The sequence below is a fragment of the Marmota monax genome, unplaced genomic scaffold (assembly GCF_021218885.2).
Source record: "Marmota monax isolate L192 unplaced genomic scaffold, Marmota_monax_Labrador192_F-V1.1 WCK01_AAM20220418_F8-fsc00028, whole genome shotgun sequence".
Lineage (NCBI taxonomy): Eukaryota > Metazoa > Chordata > Mammalia > Rodentia > Sciuridae > Marmota > Marmota monax.
This window is the reverse complement of record NW_026694779.1, coordinates 1736612-1760250: the sequence shown is the minus strand read 5'-3', so window position 1 is coordinate 1760250 and position 23639 is coordinate 1736612. Positions and strand designations below refer to the sequence as shown.

Here is a 23639-nt window from a genome sequence, read left to right as displayed (position 1 = left end):
GGCTCAGTGGTTAAGTGCCCCTGGGTTCAATCCTCAGTACTAAAACAAAACAAAACAACAAAATATACATCTGCCTATATTTAAATAAGAACATATGTTTCACTAAGCTATTTTCTTTAAAATAATCGCTATCATAAAAGCATTCCCAGCCGGAGCTCTGTGGTGCACACCTATAATCCCAGCAGCTTGGGAGACTGAGGCAGGAGGATCGCGAGTTCAAAGCCAGCCTCAGCAAAAGTGAGGCACTAAGCAACTCAGTGAGATCCTGTCTCTAAATAAAATACAAAACAGGGCTGGGGATTTGGCTCAGTGGTTGAGTGCCCCTGTGTTCAATCCCCAGAAGCCTCCCCCGCCAAAAAAAAAAAAAAAAAAAAAGGTTTCCTATCACCAGGTGGCCTTGGTATTAGGACCTATTTATACAATCTCATTTAATTTTCTTCAATGACTTTGCAAAGAATTATTAACCCCATTTTTATATATAAATAAACTAAGTCTTATTAGAGAAATGGCGTGATACTGCCTTGTTCATAAGTGGCTGAAGCAGGGTATAAAGCTACATGAGTTTGGCTCTAACTATCTAACTGGTTCACAATCCAGGAGTGGCCCAGGAGGACTGAAGAGCCAGGGGCTACCTGTTGGCTCTTTGTAAACACAGCAGTTCACTCACTAGCACCCTGTCAGTCCCACTTCCCACCACGGGGAAAGCATCTCCATTGAACAAGGACTGTATCAGAAGTAGAGGGAGGGGGTTGCTTTCTGCACAGAAGTGGTCCAGAACGCTCAGCCCTGCCTCTGGCGTGGGTCGAACGCTAAGTGGAGGGGATGCTCCCTTGCTCCTGGCTGAAGCAGTGCGAGGAGGCTGCTGGAAAACAACTGATAAATCCTCCGAGTTTCCCAGGCGGGGGAAACCCACTCTCTGTTGCTCATGTGTGCATGACAGAGATGCTCCTCCGTCGCCATAGCAACAGCCAACACATCAGCATCCTGCAAAAGGCCAGAGCTGCTTGGTGAGGAGCTGGGGTCCTGGTTGGGTGAAAACAGGGCTGGGGTACACTGGGGTGGAAAGAAGGGTGTCTCATTAGCTAGATTCTTCTGGCTTGAAGCTAACTTGTTCCTTGGGCAGGATCAATTTATTCAGGGTCCTGTTATGCTAATTCTCTGTGCCTGAAAGACTTTGGGTAATAAGAGATGGTAGGGGAGCTTATGAGAAGAGTCCAGGAGGGCATGGTATTTCTCTGATGGCTTTTGATAAGTGTGTTTTTTGATAAGTGTGTTTATTAATGGATTCATCTCTCTTAGGGGCTTGTCCGAATATCCTAATGGAGAATCTCACAGGTTTTGCATTCGGTCAGTCCTGCTTTCTAGCTCTGCAACATTTTAGTCCCGAGATCTTATCATAGCTGAGTATAAATTGCTTCACTGGCTAGAAAAAAAAGCAGGGGGGGCGTTGATACCTAATATATGAAGATAACATATGCGCAGTTCCTGGTATGTAGTGGTTTTTTTTTTTAGAGAGAGAGAGAGAGAGAGAATTTTAATATTTATTTTTTAGTTTTCGGGGGACACAACATCTTTATTTGTATGTGGTGCTGAGGATCGAACCCGGGCCGCACGCATGCCAGGTGAGCGCGCTACCGCTTGAGCCACATCCCCAGCCCTCTGGTATGTAGTTTAATTGTAGTTATTATTGATTCCCCAACACCATCAGAGAAATGGAGACTTGGTAAGGGGACCATCTCTGATTCCCTTAAAATCAGGCAAAACCTGGACTTAGAATTCACATCTCCTATGCATCTTTCTCGAACCATCTGCTAGTATTTAGTGTTTGCTCTGCAGATCTGGCCCCTGCTTGTACTCCCTCTCCGCCTAGAGAATGTCACAGCACCAGACCTTGGGGATCACCTCACTTAGCTCCCTCTCCTTCATTTTCCAGGCCAGGAAATGGAACCCTTGAGAGAAGAATGAAGTGTCCCCATTCAAGGTCACCCGGGGAAGGTAGAAGCATTAGTTGAAGCGGTTGTTACATTAGCAGGTATGACTAAGCCTGAGAGTCACTGCAAGAGGGTCGGCCTCACACCTGCCTGGATTCCCCTGGGTATTTAATGTTGGGATAAGTATGGGTGGGGAGACACCTTTTTCTGTATTTCAGTTGTAGTGTTGGTGAGCTCTGTGGTTCCACAGGCATCAGAAATATAAATAGCTAACATCTGCACAGTCCTTTACAGCTTATAAAATACACTCTGAGTGTATTTTATAATGCTGTCTTATTGAGTCTTCCCAATAGTCCTTCAATGTAGTCCTGATAGTTATTACTGTTCTTTGACAGGTAAGGAAACTGAGGCAGGAATTGACTTGCTCAAAAGATATATAACTAACAGAAGACAGATTTAGAAATTGACTTATATATGTGTGGTTCCTAACTGTAGCCAACTGGCCCAGCTCATGGTGGGGGCCTGGCTATTCTCTGCTGGCCCTATACAGATGTTGAAGAGAAAGTCATCTGGAGGGTTAGCCTGAGCACCATCAAAACAGGCCCACCTCCATGGAGATGATGAACGCTTGTCATGGACCATCCAAAACAGCAGGTAAGGAGATAGTGTGGCAGGCAATGATGGATGTCTCTTCTGGTAAATCTTTGGCACTTCCAAAGTGCTTTTCAAATCAGGCAGACATTCCCACTCTTCCTGTGAGCACAGGAGGCCCGAGCAACTCACTGAAAATTGCAAAACCATTTAGTGTCGGAGCAGGACTAGAACGAACAATTTCTGGATCCCAAACTCTTTTGACTTCTCTTGAGAGCAGATGAATGGGAATGGGTCCCTCATCCTGGGATGTGATCAGGAGCCAAGGAAGGCACGGTTTTTTTTTTAGGCGACTTCCTTTTTTGAGAGGAAACCTTGCATTTTGGCAAGGAGCTCAGTGTAGCACGTTTTCCTTTAAGCGTGGTTTTTTGAGTTCAAAGCATGTAAATTGGTTCTTGATTTTAGCAGGGGTTCTTTCACCTGCAATTTCCAGACATTTATCTGTGTTTACAATCCAGGGGGACGATCACAATGACACAAGGTACACAAGGGAAGACCTCAGAGCATCTTGGGCTTCTACAACTGGGAAAGACCTTTGCGAACCTAACACGTGGCTTCATAGGTCATGGAGGATTGCTGATGGCTCTGGGAAAAATGCCCTCTACATGAGGAAAAGGAAAGTCTTATTGGGTCTTAGAGGAAGAGACGAAGAAAAGACCCTAAATTTTTTATATTTTTTACATTTTTATATTTTGTAGAATTTCCTAAATCCAAATCCAGTTCTCTCTTCAATTCCAGGTAAAAGACTAATAGTGCTATATTATACCTGGATCTGGGATTGAGATCCGAGGGAACAGATGAGGGGAAGATTTCCACTACAGTTCATTAAAACCCAGGACACTTCTTGGCAAGGATCCAGTGGAATGTGGAGGATTTCGGTTGAAGTAGACTGGTTGACAGTTGTACCCACTGATAAAGAACTTCTGATCGTACACAACTGACCAATGACCTCCTATGCCCAATGAGAAAACAGTCTGTTCTTCCACAAGGAAATTCTTATTAAAACCTATCAGAAAATAATGTAATTAATAGAATTTTTTGATATATATGTTGTGTGTGTGTATATATTTATTTAATATTTTAAGACTGAGGACTGAGCCCACGTGCACTTTAACACTGAGATACATTCCCAGCCTTTTAAAAAATATTTATTTTTTAGAAGTAGTTAGACACAATACCTTTATTTTATTTATTTATTTTTATGTGATGCTGAGGATCGAACCCAGGGCCTCGCATGTGCTAGATGAGCGCTCTATCGCTGAGCCACAATCCCAGCCCTCCCAACCCTTTCAAAATTTTTTTATTTTGAGCCAGAGTCTCGCTAAGTTGCTTAGGGCCTCGCCAAGTTGAAGAGGCTGGCCTCAAACTTTTGATCCTCCAGTGTTAGCCTCCTCAGCTGTTGGGATCACAGGCATGTGCCACTGCTCCTGGCTTGATAAATCTTTTGTTGATCTTGTGAGTCTGTCTCTATTGCTTTAATGAAGGAATCTTAAGTAAAGCAGTCCTCTGGGAACATTCTGATCTAGATCCCATGATTGGGAGACTAATCTGTATTAGATGCTTTATCTGGCGTTATAGATCATTCTGAGAAACGGAACACAGAATCCCACACCTTGAGAGGCTCATAAAAAGACAAGCTGGATGAACACTAATGACATTAACATACAAAGTAGTCCTCCATTACCTTCAGGGAATATACTCCAAGACTCCAAGTGATGCCTAAACCCACAAAAATCTCTCTACATTGTTTCCTAAACATACATATGTATGACAAGGTCTAATTTATAAATTAGGCACAGAAAGAGGTTAATAGTAATAGCTAATAATAAAATTGAACAATTATAACAATATGCTATAATAAAAGTGGTACACATCTGGTCTCTCAAAACATCTGACTGTAGATCTTAGCAATCTTGGCATATGTTTTTTTTTTTCTTATTAAATTGAGAACGGTCACCTTTTCACTTAAAGAAAGCACTTTACAGCTCCTCATTAGCATATTCTCTTTTGGCCAGCATCATTATTCTTGTGCTTTGGGGGTCATGAAGTAAAACAAGGGTCACTTGAACCTAAGCACCCTTGTACCACGACTGTTGATGGAATAATGGAGACAGCCTCTGAGTGACTAATGGGTGGCCAGTACATCCACACTGGATGAAGGGATGATTCACGTCCCCCGTGACAAAACAGGACAGTGGGAAATTTCATCACATTACTCGGAATGATGCATAACTCAAAACTTATGAATTGTTCCTGGAATTTTCCACTTAGCATTTTCAGATTGCACCACAGGTAACTGGCACCATGCGCACCACTGCAAAACCGTGGATCAGAGGGAACATCAGTACACAAACAGAGTCTCTCTGAGCCTCCCCTACAAATGCTGGAGGGCATACTACACGCCAGGTGCCTTGCAAAAGTTCAAGGGATAAAGCCACAACAAGGACAAGGATTTTGGTTTCTAGGAGTAGATCATACAATCTTATTTCTTGTGAGTACAGCTTCAGATTTTGCTCATTCTTTATTTATTTATTTTGCAGTACTGAGGATTTTAACCTAGAAGTGCTCTACTATTGAGCTCCATCCCCAGCCCTTTTTTATTTTGAGACAGGGTTTCACTAAGTTGCAGAGGCTGGCCTCAAACTTGCGATCCTCCTGCCTCAGCCTCCTGAGTGGCTAGGATGATAGATGTGTACCACTGCACCAGGCCTGAACTGTCTTCTTAAGGCAAGAACTTGAGTTTGATTCATCTTTTAATCTCCTTTACACTCCAGTCCCTAGCATAATTTTCATGTGAATTAGGCACTCAAAACATACTTGTTAATTGGTTCATTTAAAAAAAATTATACATACACTACAAGCTTACTGGGAGAATTAATAAAATCTCTCTTCTATCTATCATCTATCAATCAAGTTTTATATATAGTTATATAAAAAGGATGTCTCCAGTCACATAAAAAGCAGAAGTGACACAGTGCCTGACATCCCACCAATAGAGATACATATCTTTGGAAAAGATTACTTTGATTCCCTCAAAATATTTCCAGGAAGGACAGTGCATTAAATTAGCCCTATTTAATTATTAGTGACATCAGTATTATTCTTCAATAGATAAGAACTGGGGTGGATAAGAATACAGTTCACCTTTCAAACGACCTGTGTCAGGTATGGTGCCTGATGTTGGGGTCACAGATGGTTAAGACCCAACCTATTCTTGAAAAGCTTACATTCTAGTCACCACAATATTTTATTATATTTTCTTCAGGAGTTCTAACAAAGACAATACATAGTGCTCCTGGAGGATTGAGGGAAAATTCCTAGAGAAGTCATCAGCCACAATAGCTCCTTGCCATATTCACTTGAGCACTTCCTCCACTTCTCTACTGGTACACTCTTACAGATGCCTCAAGACCCAGCTCAGTATTACCTTTCCCAAGCCTCACAGACAGAACAAATTCTTCCCTCCTTGGTGTTCCTAGAGTACCTTACCCAAGGCATCTCTCCCATCTTCCTTGTGGTGAATCATTCCTGTGTTTCCCTCGATTCCCCATAGATTGCAAACTTCTGATACTCGGGGCCACTTCCTAATTGCTCCCATCCCCGGGGCCTGGGACCTGGTAGCAGGAAAGCCCGCTGCATTATTGCAATTGACTGCACACCCCTCTGATACACTGACTCAGAGTTGGATTGCACATCTCCAAGCCCCAAGCTGTGCCAGCTGGGATGTAGGAAGCAAGAATGGCCTGCCAATATCAGTGACAAGCCACTTACTGATTCTATCCAGCCCAGTTAAGGCGTACTGAGAGGCAATTTAAATAATAATAATTTAGGCACCACTTCTGTAATATCCACTATATACCAGATGTTTTACACACATGCTCTCATTTACTCTAACATCCTCAAAAAGTGTTATTTCTGCTCTTTTTTTTTTTATCATCTGGGAGAAAAGTGGTTCAGAGGGATAATTTGTCCAAGGTCATTTATCACTCTAGGTGGTCTACTTGCAAAGCACATCTGCTCTGTTGTGCTCCAATACAACCAATATGTATATCCCATGAGATATACACCATGAGAGGTGAAAATAAAAGTCCAAGGTTCACACAAGATTGAGAGTCCAGGCACACAGAAGGTGACAATCAGAAAAGTCGTGGATGGTAAGGCAGATGTGAACAATGAATGGACTGGGAAAAACCAAACATCTTTCAACAGCATTGAATACACCAATGCATGTCAAGGAAGTAGACGGGGAGCCTTAGACATCCCCTTTGTGGGGTCCTGCACAGAGGGTTTCCAAACTTCCCATGGTTTCCTCTCTCTGATCAGTGAGGAGGTGGAGAGAAGTTCGAGCTATTAGATGGGCGACTGAAAATGCACCCCATGGCTCCTTCTCAGGCATCAGATAGGATCCCTTTCTCTCAAAGTAGAGGAGGTAGCCTTCCCTGTGGTCTTGACCTCCTCTTGAGGTGGGGAGACACATTCTCTCAGCCTTGAGGAAGAAGGAGTGGTTCTTTTTTTTTTTAATCTCACCATACAGGGGGTCCTTGTTAGTGGAGCGAATTATTCCTTTCTCCCTCACCTGAGGATTGGGGAGCTGGCTCATTTCTCCCTAGCTTTGGGAAAGGAGGTGATTCTTTTCTTTCTCATTACAGGATGCATGCAAGTGTGTGTGTGTGTGTGTGTGTGTGTGTGTACACGCGCAAGGGGGATGGCTCCTTTTTCTCACCTCAAGGTAGGGAGGCTGACACGTCTCTTCCTTCCAAAAGGAGTGGGGATGGTGTCCTGCGCCTCCATCTCGGCTGGGACACGATTCTTTTCTCTCCAACCAAAAAAGGTGGTGGGGAGACTCTCAGCTCTCTCTTCCCTTCCTTCGAGGGAAGGACTAGCTCTCACGCCCTCTCCACACAGTCACGCTCAGGTGACGGGAGGCCTGGCTCTCCCTATCCCCAAGTCCCCCCAGAGCTGAGAGAAGGCGGCCAGGAGCCCTCAGCGCTGGCGGCAAGGCGGGGGCGGGGCCGACGATGCGGCGCGGGGCGGGGCCAATCATAGCCACGCCCCTCGTCCCGCCCCTCGCCTCCCGCCCAGCCTCGCGCTGCCGGGCTCGCCCGCCCAGTGCGCCGCGGCTGTCTGCTGGGCTCGCGCGCCGCCGACCGAGCCTCAGCCGCCTCAGCCGCCTCAGCCGCCGCCTCAGCTTCGCCCTCCGCCCCTCGCCTCCCACCGCGCCTCCCGGTCCCGCCGCCCCGCGCGCCCCCAGCCCCTCAAACCAGATGATGAACTTCCTGAGGCGCCGGCTGTCGGACAGCAGCTTCATCGCCAACCTGCCCAATGGCTACATGACCGACCTGCAGCGGCCCGAGCCCCAGCAGCCCCCTCCGCCACCCTCAGGGGCGGCTTCGGCCTCGTCGGCGACCCCGGCCGCCTCGCCGGGCCCCGAGCGGAGGCCGCAGCCCGCCCAAGCGCCCGCGCCGCAGCCCGCGCCGCAGCCCGCGGCGGCGCCGTCGGTGGGCAGCAGCTTCTTCAGCTCGCTGTCCCAAGCCGTGAAGCAGACGGCCGCCTCGGCGGGCCTGGTGGACGCGCCCGCGCCCGCGCCCGCCGCCGCCAGGAAGGCCAAGGTGCTGCTGGTCGTCGACGAGCCGCACACCGACTGGTAGGTGACCCGCGCCTCCCGGGGTGGGGTGGGGGTGGGAGCGGGGCAGGCCGGGGAGAGGATGGTCCCGGGTGGTCCCCAAGGACACAGCTCAGACCAGAGCAAAGTGGGGTCCGCGTGGTCCTGCAGCAGGGAGATGGGGACGAGCGTGCGCGCGTGTGTGCGTTTGGGGGGCGAGGGCGGGCGCTGATCAGCCCGGACAGGTGACTCCAGAGTTAAAAGACTTACTCAGATGCTCCAGATCCCCTCCACCCCACGGCCCCGAGACAGAGAGAAGGAGCTACTTTTTGCAACGGGAAAGACTCTGAAGAAATAGTTCTTTGGGGGGGTAGGGAGAAGGAAGGGGCACACTGGACAGCTTAGACACATTCAAACCCTAAATGAAAATGGTCCCAGAGGGCCCTTTTTGAAAGACCGATTTATAAAAAAGGTTTTGCTTCATGAGATATGCAGTGAATTGGGAATGAAAAAATAGGCACAGGGTGGGGTGATGGTGATTTTTTTTTTTTAAACCTGCACCCTTGAAGACTGATATCAAATATGCACATCAAGGTGGATCAAATCACAGATGTAGTAGCCTAGGTGTCTGTCCATCCACTGGTTTCCTCCGAGTGTGGCTGAAGTCTGTTTAATAAGAATAAAATTCTTGTAATTTGTGCAGCAGGGAAGGGATGTATGGGTTTTTGGTTTGTTTTTGTTTTTAATAATGTGGTTGTGGGGGTGGAAGCGATTGGTAGCTTTTTCCAGCTGAGAGATGAAGACCTAAATAATATATTCTGGATTTTTACAGGTGCACAATAAAAGGATCTGCCTTAATGCAGTAGATGGGAAACTTCAAGATGTTTTTCTTTTCTTTTCCTTTCTTTTTTTTTTAAAGGGATATGTGGTATTTTTCCAACTTAGAATGGTGAAGGCTGGGAAAACTGTTATCTCTAGTTGGGAAAAGCATGAATGAACGTTTAAGACTAGGAGTGGATCTGTTTGATGCAGCAGAAGGTTGACCTGTGGGATGGTGGGATGGTGAAATTGACTGGTAAAGGGCTTGAAGAAAAGAGGGCCAGAAATCTGGGATGATTTTTCCTTACGAATATGAGGAAAGGTTTTTTTAGTTTGTGTGTTTTATTTTTTCTCAAAGGGGTTGAGGTTGGACCTGAGTATTCCTCCCAAGAGGGAGGCACAGAGGGACCACAGAGCTGTTTATCTCCATTTCCTCTTGGCTGCTTCATTGCTTTTTTCCCTCAAGCTCTCATTGAAAGGCCTTGGGGAGAGGGGGAGCGTATGAGCAGGGAGAAGTGAGATGTGGATGTGGAGGTGCCCTCCTGCTGGCTGCTGATGTGGCCATTCTAGAGTCCTCTGGGTGACTTTTGTGATTGGCTTCTTCTCCTCAACAGTGGAGTAGAAAGACCCTTACCAGGAAATGACAGAGGTCATGCAAGGGGGGTAATGGCAAAGGTATAAGGAAATACTTCAGTGCCATTGACAACCCCCACTTGAGAATTGCTCTCAGTTTAAATCAACAAGTGCTTATTAAGGGGGAAGGGAAGGTAACTAAGCTCTATTGAGCATCCATTATATGCCGAACTCTACGAGTACAGTCAATAATGATATCCCTTTGGATTCTTACCCATAAAACTGAGCCTTACAAAAAGTAAGTGAAATGTTCATAGTCAAATAGCCAGCAAATGGTAGAGCCAGGATTTGAATTTAGGCCTGCTCCATTGTTGCCACTCCATTATGTTATATTGCCTCATATTATTATATTACTATTAGCAACATTAATAATAAGTTCCCTTTAGGGGGATGAGCAATGTGGGGACCTTTTGGAGAACTCATTCTCAAATTTTGGAGACAAATGGATTCATGAAACAGTTAACAAAAAGGGATCAAGAATTATTAGTTGAGACTAGTGTTTCAATAATTAATGAGAGCTAGAATTATTGGAGAAAGCTTCACAAAAGATGAGTCCAGGGATAGGTATATAGCTCATTTGGTAGGGTGCTTGCCTCGCATATTCAAGGCCCTGGTTTGATCCCCAGCACCACACACACACAAGATGAGTCCTGAGGAAAGGCCAGGAAAAAGGGGAGAAAAGAGAATGACATTGGTGTTTCATTTTTCTGTGTAAGAATCTGACCCTTATTCATATTTTCCTGATCTCTCATCCTGTTGAGCCTATTTGTTTAAGTCTAAGTGCTAGTTAGGTACACAGAGGTAGATAGAAAATTATTTTGTATTTGTACTATAAAGCTGCTGCATATCTGTGTTTTAGTTAGGAATGCTTCAGTGGATTGAGATCTGCAACTCTCATTTTATAGTATTATTTTCTAGGAAGAGTACCTGGCATAAACCAGAGAATTTGCCTTGCCCTGGAGACTAGACTTCTGATGGAAGTAATAGAAGCCACTTTCCTGTGGGCTGACTCCCAACTGCTTTCTGATTTTCTCTGAAGTAATAACATTGATTTATTAAAACTCATAAGCCCAGTTTGAGTCTGGTGCTTGACAGCACTTCTGTGCTTCTGTGTTTTTGTGCTTAATAGCAATTCCCAGAATTGCAGACTTTTTCGTCTTCTAACATAGGTCTTAATTTGTTAAAAACAACTCAGTTAAATATTGATGAATGATTCTATTGAAAGATTCCTATGAATTAGGGAGCAGGTGCCTGCATATGACAAGCACAGTACCTTACAAAAGTGGTTTTGGCTCAAAAGGCTGATTTTTGATAAATCTGTCTCACAGTTTAAGCTACTTAGATAGCATTCAGTAAGCAGGTATCATATATATCCATTTCATTTTCCTGGTGTTTAAATAGGAAGTCAGAGAGTAATCTCCCAGTAGAATTTAAGAATATTGGTCCCATCGGAATTATAGAATGCTAAAATAAAGAGTGTTTTTAACAAGCATTTAAATAATTGGAGATTTTAAAAGAAAAGCTTAAAATAGGCACCCTCTCAGAACATCCTTTATACGTAGCAGATTTCTTTGAATTTCTATTAGTGTAATTGTGGGCAATGTAATTTGGAGACCTTACTACTGACTAGGTTGATGGGAAAATTGGAGGGTGTTTCTCTCTCTTTCTTTTGCTTGAAATATTTTCATGTTGCCTGAGTTATTTAGATTAATTGCACACTAAAAGATCATTGAAAAATGTGAATGTTCCACTAAAAAATGAAGTCAATTTCATTATATAAGTTATTCATTATTAGTAGTATTTTTATATCATCAGAAAATGTATGACTTCAGGTTCATTTCTAAATTTGAAGTGCAATTAGGATTGCACTTTAATGTTCTTTATACTTAAACAAGGAACTGGTACCAATTTGTGTATGTCATCTTTTTTTTTTTTTTTTTTGTATTATCCTCTCTCTGGTGAAGAGGTAAGTTTTCATTCAGATTCTCCTCAGCCTCCATTTCATTGGTTCTGATCCCAGTGGCCAAGTTAGCTTTTCATTCTGGCACATTTCACTGTTTTATTTGAAAATCAGCATAACTAGGCACTCTTAATTTCCTAGATACAGCAGATGTGATAATTCAACAGATGTTCATTGAGCACCTTCTTTTTATAAGGTTTATTTGATAAGAAAAATGGGAAATAGTATCTGTTTTCTAAGAGCTTACCCTCCAGGTGGGTAGATAGGAAAAGTAAAAAAAAAAAAAAAAAAAAAAATTTAAAAAGTTTCCTAGAAATTATCCCTGTGTTCAAAGTGTGGTCCTTGCCAGTGGTATTAGCATCAACCAGGAGCTTTTTGAGCTACACCCTTTCAGGTTCCACCTTACATCTTCTGAATTGGAATTTATACTTATACAGGTATCTCCAGGTGATTCATCATCACACTAATTTGAGATGCATCAAACAGAAGGTTATGTGATTAGTGCTAAACGCATGGGTACAACATCAACTACTGTCATTTATTGAGCAGTTTCTATATGCCAGATGTTAGTAGAAACACTTTATAAATCTCTTTAACTCTTAACAATAGTAGTATAATTCTGTAGAAGTTTAAAAGAGAGAGATTGATATGGGCTAAAGTGGGCTTCATGGCAGAAGTGAGCCTTGAAGAAATTTGAGGAAATAGATATATACAACCTGTCTTCTACTTTCCTTACTTTTATTTTTTTCCATCCCTGACTCTCAAGGACTGATGGAAACTTTTGTTTATATATAGCATTTAAACTTGAAGGAACTTGAATGATCATCTAACCCAGAGAATGGAATGATTTGCCCAAGGTCAAATAAGAAGTTAGCAAGAGAACAGGAACTAGATTTACATCTTCTGACTCCAATTCAAGTTTCTTAAGTTACTCTGCGCGCTCGCCTGGCATGCGTGCGGCCTGGGTTCGATCCTCAGCACCACATACAAACAAAGATGCTGTGTCCGCCGAAAACTAAAAAATAAATATTAAAATTCTCTCTCTCTCTCTCTCTCTCTCTCTCTCTCTCTCTCTGTCTCTCTTTAAAAAAAAAAAAAAGATTCTCAATTTAGTCCCTGTTCTACTTTAAAAAATACTGTTTGCATCTGCTTCTTTTAAAGGCCCATTGTGGAGTTATTAGAAAGTGCTTAAAAAAAGAATGACTTGAGAATATCACACTGTAGCCACATCAGCAATTATACTGTTTCTTATTTGGGCTATTATTGTTTCAAAATGGTTGAAAAAAACTCTTAGAAAACCAGTCATCAGGGGCTGGGGATATGGCTCAAGTAGTAGTGCGCTCACCTGGCATGTGTGAGACACTGGGTTCGATCTTCAGCACCACATAAAAATAAAATAAAGATATTGTGTCTACCTAAAGCTAAAAAAATAAATATTAAAAAAAAGAAAGAAAACCAGTCATCAAAATCCAACAATCCAACAATCTGCTGGTGATGTGGCAGACACCTATAATCCCAGAGACTGAGGCAGCAGGATTGCTTTAGCTAGGCCCTAATCAACTTAGTGAGACCCTGTCTCAAAAAACAGAAAAAAATAAAAATAAAAAGGGTGGAAGATATGACTCAGTGATTAAGCATCCCTGGGTTCAACCCCTGGTACAAAAATAAGAAATAAATAAATAAATCCAGCAATCTAGTTGGACCTATGCTGTAATGATGATATTCCTTTCAGGAACCCATCTCTATATCAACATTAGCATTTTTAATATGTTGCTTGGTTAAAAGGAATGAAAAGTCAAAATAGGAAATGCATGTGTTTCCTTCACATTTACCAAACAATTTTAACTGGGTTATAGTTCAGTGCAGTTGAGCATCTAAACACAAGCCAAGTGCTAGGGATGTAAGTATAAATTGAGCAGCAGCCTAGTATATTGGAATCTTCTAGTCCATGGGAAGAGGATAGTTTTTTGTTTGTTTTGTTTTTAATATTGGGGATTGAACCAGGGGCACTTTGCCACTGAGCCAGCCTTTTTTATTTTTTATTTTGAGACTGGGTCTCAATAAATTGCTTAGGGCCTTTCTAATTTGCTGAGACTGGCCTTGAACTTGTGATTCTCCTACTTCAGCCTCTTGAGTTGCTGGGATTACTGGCATGCACCACCATGCCAGGTGATAAGAGGATAGTTTTGTTTCAATATAACATGGTAATAAGTTGTATAAGGTGTTATGGGAACATAGAGATAGGTTATTCTGGGGAATAAAGATGTTGAAGTTTGAAATCTTCCATAAGAATGTGTCACTGTGTATTCTTAGGTAAGCCACTTTGCATCTTTGGACTTTGATTCTCTAAAATTGGTCAAATGAGAGGATTGAAACAGACTCTCTAAGATCCTTTCTAGTACTGCATTATTTCTATGGGACAGTTTTGTGTCATATTCTTTCAAAAAACTTTAGCTCTGTAATTTCTTCCTATGACATTATTCCTGTACATGTAAATAAATGATTAAACATTTCCTTGAACGAAAAGCTCACCTTGGATTACTTTCCATTTATACCACCTTCTTTCAATGTTGCTACCATGTATTGACTTGGAAATAAAGACTTAATCCTGTAAAGTGCTGTGTGTTTCCTCATCAAGGATGAGAATTGGTGATTTTTAGTTTATCTCTTCCTGATAGACCTAAGACCTTTTGTATACATACGTTGAATGGTGTTTACTTCTCAATTGCTGCTTTACAGTCTCATTTTATCTTCACAATGATCCTGAGTAATAATTTGAATATCTACTTCATAGATTACAGACTCAGAAAAGTAGTCACTTGTGTAAGATTAGGTAACTATTAAGCTGAAGTGTCTGGATCTGAACCTAGATTATTTGAAAAAGAAAAAAAAAAATAAAGCCAAATTCTCTAGCAGAAAAAATTTGGTGACAGTTTTTTTTTTTCTTTAAAATTTATTTTAAGACAGGGCCTCACTGAGTTGCCCAGGCTAGCCTTGAATTTATGATCCTGCTGCCTCCAAAATAGCTAGGATTAGGTGACAGTTTTTCTTATAAAAAGATTATTTTTCTTACAAATATACTTACCATGGGATTCATTTAAATAGTATGTCCCCGCCCCCACTTTTGAAATTCCTGAGTTTACAAAAAGTTGATATACACAGCTTTTTTAAGATGATATCCACCATCTATACTGAGGGCATGGTTAAATGCAGTGCCCTCAGGATGGAGGATTGCATCATGGATTTGTGTGTGTGTGTGTGTGTGTGTGTTTCATGGCACTCCCACTATGTGGGCAACTCTAAATCTTGTGAGTGAGACCCTCTGCATGTTCACTGGGTGGCATTGTCATCCAACATAGGTGAAATTTGGTACCAGGAGGCTATAATAGCCCTTCAGAGAGAGGGGAGGATGGTCTAGAAGGCTTTCCTGTTCTGTAAATACTGCTTTAGTGCAGCAGGAAGAGGTAGCTTAGAATACGGCCAGTGACCTATGGAGAGAATAAAGTGAGCAGATACTACAGTTTCTGAACTCTAGGGATGCCCATGCAGCATGACTATGAGGAAGGGGATGTATACAGGCTCTGGTGTTTATATCTTGACAGCAGGCATTTCTGAAGTGTTAACATTCACTGAAAGGTGTAAAGTAGGTTAAGATTATGTTCAGTCACCCTATTTTCTCTTCTTCAGCAACATGAAACAATGTGGCAGTACAGGATTGAGGACCTAGGATGGAGATCTGGTCCATTGTTAGCCATAGGACTTTATTACATTTATATAATGTCTTTTTCCCATTTGACAAATTTTCACTGGGGGCCTACTATGAACCAGACACTGTTTTAGGTTTTGAAATAAAACAAAAATTGGGCTGGATAGTGATAGAGTGCTTGCCTAGCATGTGTGAGGCACTGGGTTGAATCCTCAGCAATACACAAAAATAAGTAAAGTTATTATGTCCATTTACAAGTGAAAATATTTTTAAAAAGTTAGTTATGTTATCTGTAAAATGCTGATAACAATATGTATGTTTCAAAAAATGTTACGAGAATTCAAAAAAATAAGGTCCTGGAAAAGCACTTCATATGAGCTAAAGAGCCACAGTTTCTGATGCGTCCTTCCCTGTTTCCAATAGCAGATACCCACCTTATTTTGATCCCATTTTTTTGAGTGCTCCAAATTTTGTTGTGCAGGTAATTGTTTAATTTTGCACACTTCAAAGAGAGAATCTTTTTTTTTTTCTTAAATTGAGAGTCACTGGCTCAAAGACAATGTCATTGGAAGTTTTTTTTTTTTTGTATTTTATAAAAAGACAATCTAATTTAGTTAGTTTTCTCTCTCTCTCTCTCTCTCTCTCTCTCTCTCTCTCTCTCTCTCTCTTTTTCAGAAAGAAACATTACCATTTAACTCAGCTATATTTAACAGGGGCAGAGCTACACGAATCTTTATTTAATAATTACCTAAATTCTAAAATAGCTCGAGTTCAGTTCTACTTGTGACTAATGAAGAATGGCTACAAAGGAAGTGAAGGAAGAGAGAAATATACAGAATGCCTTCAGAAGGTGATGTCTGTATTTTCTCTATCCAGTCCATCTTTCACATTGCTTTCAGAATATATATTTACAAAACAAAATAAAAGCAACCACAGGTCTTTTGAAATTAATTTCCTTCTTAACATTTTTCTCTAACACACACTGTTCATTACATTTATTTACAACTGGCTCCAGCTTATTTTTTATTTTTATTTTTGACGTTTTGCAGCAGGGTCTTACAGAGTTGCCCAGGCTGGCTTCTGACTTGTGCCCCTCCTGCCTCAGCCTTCTGAATTGCTGGGATTACAGGTGTGCTCCTCTGCACCCGGCTGCTTCTCTCTTATCCTCATATTAGTGTTCCTTATTGCATTTTCAATGGATGGGAGTACTGCTTGTTTAAAAAGACCCACCCTTCCTGGCTTTTTAATTTCTTGCTGCAAATTTCATTTCTTTTTCCTTCTGTTCATGCTCTCATTTTCTACTGATTGCTTCTTCCATTGGTTGCTCCATCTGTGTACATAAATCAGTGAAAAACTGCTCCTAACAAAAACCCCCTCCTTCTCCTCCTCCCTTCTTTATTTTTTGATTATCAGATATTGAACCCAGGGGCACTCTACACTGAGTCACATCCCCAGCCCTTTTTATTTTTATTTTTTGCTTTGAAACAGCCTAGCTAAGTTGCTTAGGGTCTTGCTAAGTTGCTGAGGCTGCCCTTGAACTTGCAATCCTTCTGCCTTAGTCTCTTGAGCTACTAGGCTGATAGGCGTGAGCCATCATGCCCTGCTCTCTTTACCTTCTTAATCACCTCCAAATGTGAAAGAGAATTGTCACTGTTTTTTTCTACTTCCTTATTCTATATTTGCCCTTCTCCTCTGACCTTGGGTTTTGCTCTCTCTGTAATACTGAAATTGTTCTTCTTGGGAACCTAATTGTTAAATCCAGAGGAAGATGCCAGTCTAGACCTTCATTGATGGGTTTGACAGTTGTTTATCTTCCCTTTGGAAGTCCCTTGACTACTCAACACTGTCCTCTTTAAGTTTCTTTACCTGCCTCATTAAATGTAGATGTTCCTCAGGGGACCATTTTCTGCTCATTTCCTTTTTCTTTCCACTTACTATCCTTGGTCCATCTATTCTCAAGATGTCAGTTACTTCCTAGAAATAATCTGTTCCTGTCTCTTTACTTTTAAGCCCAGAAATTTGTCTTGATTTTCAGATATATGTTCAATTGCCAACTGGACATTTCCATCTGGTTGGTTAAAGGTAACTCAAGCTCATTTGATCTAATATCCAATTCCTTATTTTCCTCCCTATTTCAGCTCTTCTCATATTCATTCTCAATTGGGGACACCAGTGGGTGCCTGTTTCAAGGTCTCATTATACTTCACCCAGCACTTCTGCAAGCCTCTTCATGACTTCCACTTAATAACCTAAATGAAATATTTAAAATGCAAATTTGACATTTTTATCTCTTTGCTTAAAGCTTTTAAGTAGCTTCCTATGTCCTATAGGTAAAGTTCATGCTCCTCTAGTGATATGACCCCTGCTTTCTTCCCCAGTCACCTTCTAATCATATCCATCCCTAGACTTCTTTTTCTAGTAATCCTGAACTGTTTGCAGTTCCATACACATAATGGGATTCCTCCTTGTCTTTGCTTATGCTATCTACTACTGCTGTGATTGTCTTGGTTTTCTTTTCCTTCCCTTTCTTGACTAAACTCATATCTGTTTTAAAATTGAGATGGGTTTTTACTTTTACAGAAATCCTTCTACAAGTCCTAGATTTTATTGGGAATCTATGCCCCCTTCATACCCCTTTTCTATCCTGTGGGTGTGTTTATCACTGGACTCAGCACAGGGATTCATTTATTTGTATGCCTCCCCCGCAAGATAGTGAGTTTGAGGAAAGGATTCGTGTATTATTCACATTTGCATTCTTAGCACCAAGTAGAAGACCTGACACATAGTTTGAGGTCAACAAGTCTTTGCTTTCTTGAGTTGAGCAGAGATTCAGAGAATGAGAAAGGAAACAATGGAGCTTTAAGAAGTATCCTAGGATTTGAGGTATATGTTATATCAAAAGTTACCCTTATTCTCTTCAAATAGAAGCATTAGAAAATTCACTTTTTATCTTCTATGACCGTTGAATTAAGGACTAATTTTCAAACACTCTAAATCACAAATCTTTAGAGATTTATCTCTGAATGAGAGAAAGCCATGGCAGCCAATAATACTGGAAATTATTATCTGGTTCACAGCAGCTTTGAGCACAGCAAGGGCAAAAGGAATAAAACCTTTTAGTAATCCTGAACTAAAATCCTAAAACGACTGAGTTTCCCTTATCTATCCTCTACTGAACCTTGACTCTTATGGAGCCATTTTTTTTTTTTTTTAAGTTAACCCTGCCTTCTCACCATATCCCCAGTGAGAGAAATTTCCCCTCATTGTGAAGGTTTAATCTTGGGCCACCAGAGCTGCTTATGTCATAAGAGAAGAAATCCTTTTGGATTATTGCTTTGCCTGTGTGCTTATCAAAGTTTTGTGTGCCTTCTTCCACACAGTTTTTTTCCTGTTCTTGCAAGTACAATGTGGGAATTGTTTAATTTTCAGATCAATATGGGCTCTTCAGAACTATCACAAATAATATATTTGTTTTCTTGGAAACAAAACTTTAATTATTGTTAACAATATAATGGTAAAGTTTGGGAGAACCAAAACAGCATTGTGATTGACAAATGTTGAAAGAAAGTACAAGCCTTCATGATCTGACTCTGCTTACCTCCTTAGTCTTATCTTTCTTTGACTACTCTTCATTTTGATATAGCCTTGAAAGACTACTTAAGAGACTACAGACTACTGTAGCTACTACTGCTACCTGAAAGGATCTTATTCTCCTGTGTCTTTGCCTGGATAATTCTGCATAATCTTCAAGACTCAGTTCAATGGTTGCTTTTCTATCCTTTGACCCAAATCTCCCTATTTCCTGCGCCTCTCTCCATCCTGATAACCGCTGTTTTACTTTCTATCTATATATTGACCTTTATAAAAAAAATGGTACAGAGTAGCAAAGATGTAGAATAAGCCAGTCAAGAAATATAATGTACAACAGGACCACCACAGTTAATAGTGTTTTGTATTCAGGATTTTTGCTTAATGAGTAGAAGATAACTGTTCTTGCCACAGTGAGGGAGAATGGGTCACTCTGTGAGATGATGAATATGTTAGTTCAATTCCTTCACTATCGAAATCATTTTATTATATATGCATCCCAGAGTGTGTTGTTGTATACATTAAATATTCACAATAAAAATTATTTTTAAAGTACACATATATTATTTTTAATTGCAGTTTTTGACTCATTTAGAGGCAGGGCTAGAGATTATCCTTTTAAAATTCTTTTAGTATATTAAAAATCATGATATGCTTGGTGGCTCTCTTAGCAATTAACTCTGTAATTATGATGAGGTTTTATTTGCCTGTCTTCCCCACCTTTGACAATGCTGAGATTCCCTTGAAGGCAAAGACTAACTTTATTTCAGCATCCCCAGCATTTGGTAGAAAAAAGAAATTTTCCAGAAATTACTCTTAAACCAGTAAGTGAGTGATTCATGAAAGTATCAATGATGAACAAAAGAAACTCTTTAGTCTTTAGAAATACAAATAATAGCTACATTAACTAAAGTGACTAGTCAACAACAGGTGGTGTATATAGAATCTTTTTATAAAATGTAAAGCAGTATAAAAGCATTAATTATTGCTACTAGATTATAATTTCCTACACCCTCCCTTACATGACGCTGATGAGGTATCTGTTCTTCCTGTCGCTGGTGCACCCTTCTCTGGGGTGCAGATACCTCGTGTTTGCTTGCTCCTTCTGGAGAACAGCTACTTTCTGCTTTTTCTCTCTCAGTTTAAACACTGAGATGTCATTGTTTAATTGAACCTTTCTCAAGCTTTAGGTCTATTCTTTTCTTCTTCCTGTCTAGGACCATTCTTTCATTCCAGTCTGCTCAAGCAAAGCCATAATCCTTTTCCAGGATTTATACCTCTTACCTGTTTTTCTGTACAAGGGGCCTAACAACTTTACCCAATAACACCAGCCCTATTTAATTCTATATTTAGAGGCTTGGACTTTGTGGGAGGAAATTTGAGGTTACGTTTATCTACTGTGGACTTGAATCCTTGGAGAGCCCCAATATTGATGATAATGATAACACAGATCCAGTGATGTAGAGTGATTCCTTTCTTTTTTGGATCTTTGATGCAAACTTTAGGGAGTTATACAAGTATTTTGCCCTTTTTGTTCCCTATCTTCTTTTGATAAATATCTGTAAGTTTTACAAGAGTCCTGTGTCCACTAATATTTTAACTGCCGGATAAAAAAAGCACCAATGCAAGATTAATGAGCTAAACAATCTGCCAACAACTAGTAACTGCACTGTGTTAGCTGCTGGGAGGGCTGTGAAACCAGTGAAATACTTGGAACCAGATAATTATAGAATGTATGCTTTCAATTTGGAGAATGCATTCAGAATCTCAAAGAGACAAATTAGTGTAATATAATGGAAAGAGCATTGCAAATACTTAAAACATCTGGGTTGAAATCCATACTGTGCCAACTAACATTTGGTATCACAATATGCAATTGAACTTCTGAAGCCTCAATTTCTCTTTCAAAAGTTAGGGATATGAGCCAAGTTTTCTATCTTTAGAGCTTTAGAGGTTCTTATAAATTAAATGGTCTCTACAAATTGAATGACATGTGAAAGTTGGATTGTTTGACAGTGTAGGATGATTCAGAGAAGGAAGAAGACACTGGACTGGAGAAGTCAGGATAGGGCTCACAGAAGGGCAAGATCTGAGCTGGGCTTTGCAGGATAAATGAGATTTAGATTAATGAGGAAGGAGAAAGGCCTTTCAGTTAAGAGGAAGAGAAAGAGCAAAAGCATAATAACAGTAATGAATAAGATGTATATAGAACAGATTTCATGCAGATAAAAGAGGGAAAGAAATTTGGGGCTGGGGTTGTAGCTCAGTGGTAGAACGCTTGCCTTGCATGCGTGGGGTACTGGATTTGACCCTCAGCACCACATAAAAATAAATAAATAAAATGAAGATGTTGTGTCTATCTACAACTGAAAAACAAAATTAAAAAAAGAAATTTGGACAAGTGGGAAGGGAACAATGATGATAATATGTAATGTATTAGAAGCAGGCACTGGTTTAAGTGGATGTATTAACTCATGTAAGAGGTTATGAAGTAGATTACTGTTAACCTAATTTTACAAATGAGGACTCTAAAGCTCACAGGATATGAACTGGGGGAGTCCATCATCCATGCTCTTAACCGTCATGCTCTGTAATCTCTGTTCCAGACTTTTCCTTGCCTAAACACCTTGGTGTTTCTTCTCCTCAGTGACATAGGAACAAGTTTGTCCTTGGGCTACTTCTTATTCTATGTGAACTTCTGATTCTTCATCTACAAAAGCAGATAAAATACATCTCAGAAAGTTCTTACAAGAATCAATTGAAATAGGTGTTGAAAATGTCCAACATCGTGACTGGCATGTGAGAGGTGTTCAATAAATATTCCACCATGTCAAGCAGATTTTTGTAGCAGCTTTAAGACAACAACTTACCACATGAGTATATATTTATAGGAGGCTTCAAGTCAAGTAATATCATTTGTAGATAGGTTTGTAGACAGGTTTCATGACAGTTAAAAAAAAAAAGAAAAAGAAAAAGAAAAATAGAACAAACCTGGATGAATATTCTTTCATTTTTGTTTAGTAGCTTGTTGTACATAGTTTAGAAAACACTGATTACCTGTGTTTTGAAACAGTCTCCAAGGAAGATGTTCTTCAGCTGATTTATTTGTGGAAACTTTATACTTTGAGCACTGTCAGATCCATGCTTCACTTAATCCTCTAGGCAGTAGTATCTAAGGTGCAGTCATTAATATTACTCTCATTTTACTTAATGAAGGAATTAAGATCAGAGGAGGAAGAGGATTACTCACACTCTAATACCCAGGAAGTGATGGAGTCAGGACCAGGACCCAGGTTTTGGCTTTGACAATGTGTATATTTCTATGTGCTTCCTGGATTGAGTCTCAGGTGCCATAGAACTAGATAGTGAGCTAATCTGGTTGGAAACTTGTTTTAAGCGGACAAAAATATCAATCCAGACCATTTTCCAGACTTATTTGTTTTCCAAGGGCATCTAGCTTAATTATTTCGCTTTGGTGCTACCTGGAAATCTCTTACAGAAACTGCCAGATTCTGACACAAAAAGCTGGTAGATGGTGCCATGGATGATGGTGGTGGAAAGATTGAGACTGGTTTAATTTGGTCAGTGACAGGTTGCTATTGCTCTTCTCTGAATCTTAATTTCCTCATCCTTAAAACCAGAGAAATAGTACCTGCCCTCCTTTCTTCTCAAGATACTCTTTGGAAGGACTTTGCATACTGTAACATATACGAAGGGTTCCAGTGGAGGGTATGGGCTAACTGTAGCAACTGGGGGGCAGGGGATCCAGAATAGAAATGAGGAAGAAGTCTCCATTTACATTCCTCTTAAATATGACCATGGGCAGTTTTCTAGTTATACTTTGGGGAAAAATCAATTTTCTCCAAAATTAGGACTGCTGGTTCTGGTCAGAACTATGGAGACAGTGAGTATTGTTTACTGTGCCTTCTCTTCCCACTGGTGCTTCTTATTTTCTGTCCGTGGACATGTGTCTTATGACTGGGGACCCATTCCAGAGGTGAACATGTTTTCTGAAACAAAATTGTGACGTGAAGTCTCATATTCCAGTTCAAAAAGTAGTCTGGAAGACTTTTAGATGCAGAAATACGGGGGAAATTTTGGTGATTGGAGATGATGAGACTGAAAATTTGAAATCGGCAGGTTCTTGGAAGATGTAGGCCAAATTGCTATCAGCAGCCCTATTTTCTTGCCCTTAGTTTTCAGTAGATTGAATTAATCTTAGCTCAGCTATGAGTTGTTAATGACCTTTGGCAATCTTTTTCAGATTTTTAGACAGTACTGGAAAGTACAAAAATTTCCCTACCTACTTGAAACTTCTACTCTTTGAAAGAATAAACTATTAGTTGACTTGGCAAAGTGGAATGAAACCGATTTTCCTGTATCTTCCAGATGACTTATGCAGTCAGTTTTAGTTGGAAAAAAAAATGCACTCAATTGGTGACATTGGAAGGAAATGGTAGCATTTTTTATTCTACAATAAGTTCATATGTTTAAGTAAAACTTAACTTGTTATGTATATTGACTTTGTATATCATCTCATTTAATTGTCACCTTAATCTTGTGATCAATTGGTATAATTTCCTATTTAGATTAAGAAACCAAGGTGCAGAGAATTGTGATTTGCATAAAGTTATAACACTGAAGTAGGCAGAGCTCCATCTCAAATCTGGATTCTTTATGCCTTTTCTCCTTGCTTAATGCTTCTTTCTCTGTGCAGCCAAACTCCTTTCTGAACTCTGCATTAATCTA

At 40.6% G+C, this 23639-nt stretch overlaps 1 protein-coding gene and 1 long non-coding RNA gene across 2 annotated transcripts in view; both read left to right on the top strand.

Moving 5' to 3' along the window:
- Positions 1-767: 767 nt before the first annotated feature.
- Positions 768-3663, top strand: LOC131423444 (uncharacterized). The gene is made up of 5 exons (XR_009225044.1): positions 768-1007; positions 1553-1622; positions 1934-2032; positions 2482-2585; positions 3041-3663. It is a non-coding gene; the product is annotated as an uncharacterized LOC131423444 (long non-coding RNA).
- A 4081-nt stretch (positions 3664-7744) lies between these two features.
- Syn2 (synapsin II) overlaps positions 7745-23639 on the top strand; it is a 147924-nt gene continuing 132029 nt past the window's right edge. Inside the window, exon 1 of the mRNA XM_046425682.2 lies at positions 7745-8226. Within this exon, the coding sequence (XP_046281638.1) occupies positions 7847-8226 (380 nt within the window). The 5' untranslated portion in view covers positions 7745-7846. The remainder of the gene's footprint in view (positions 8227-23639) is intronic.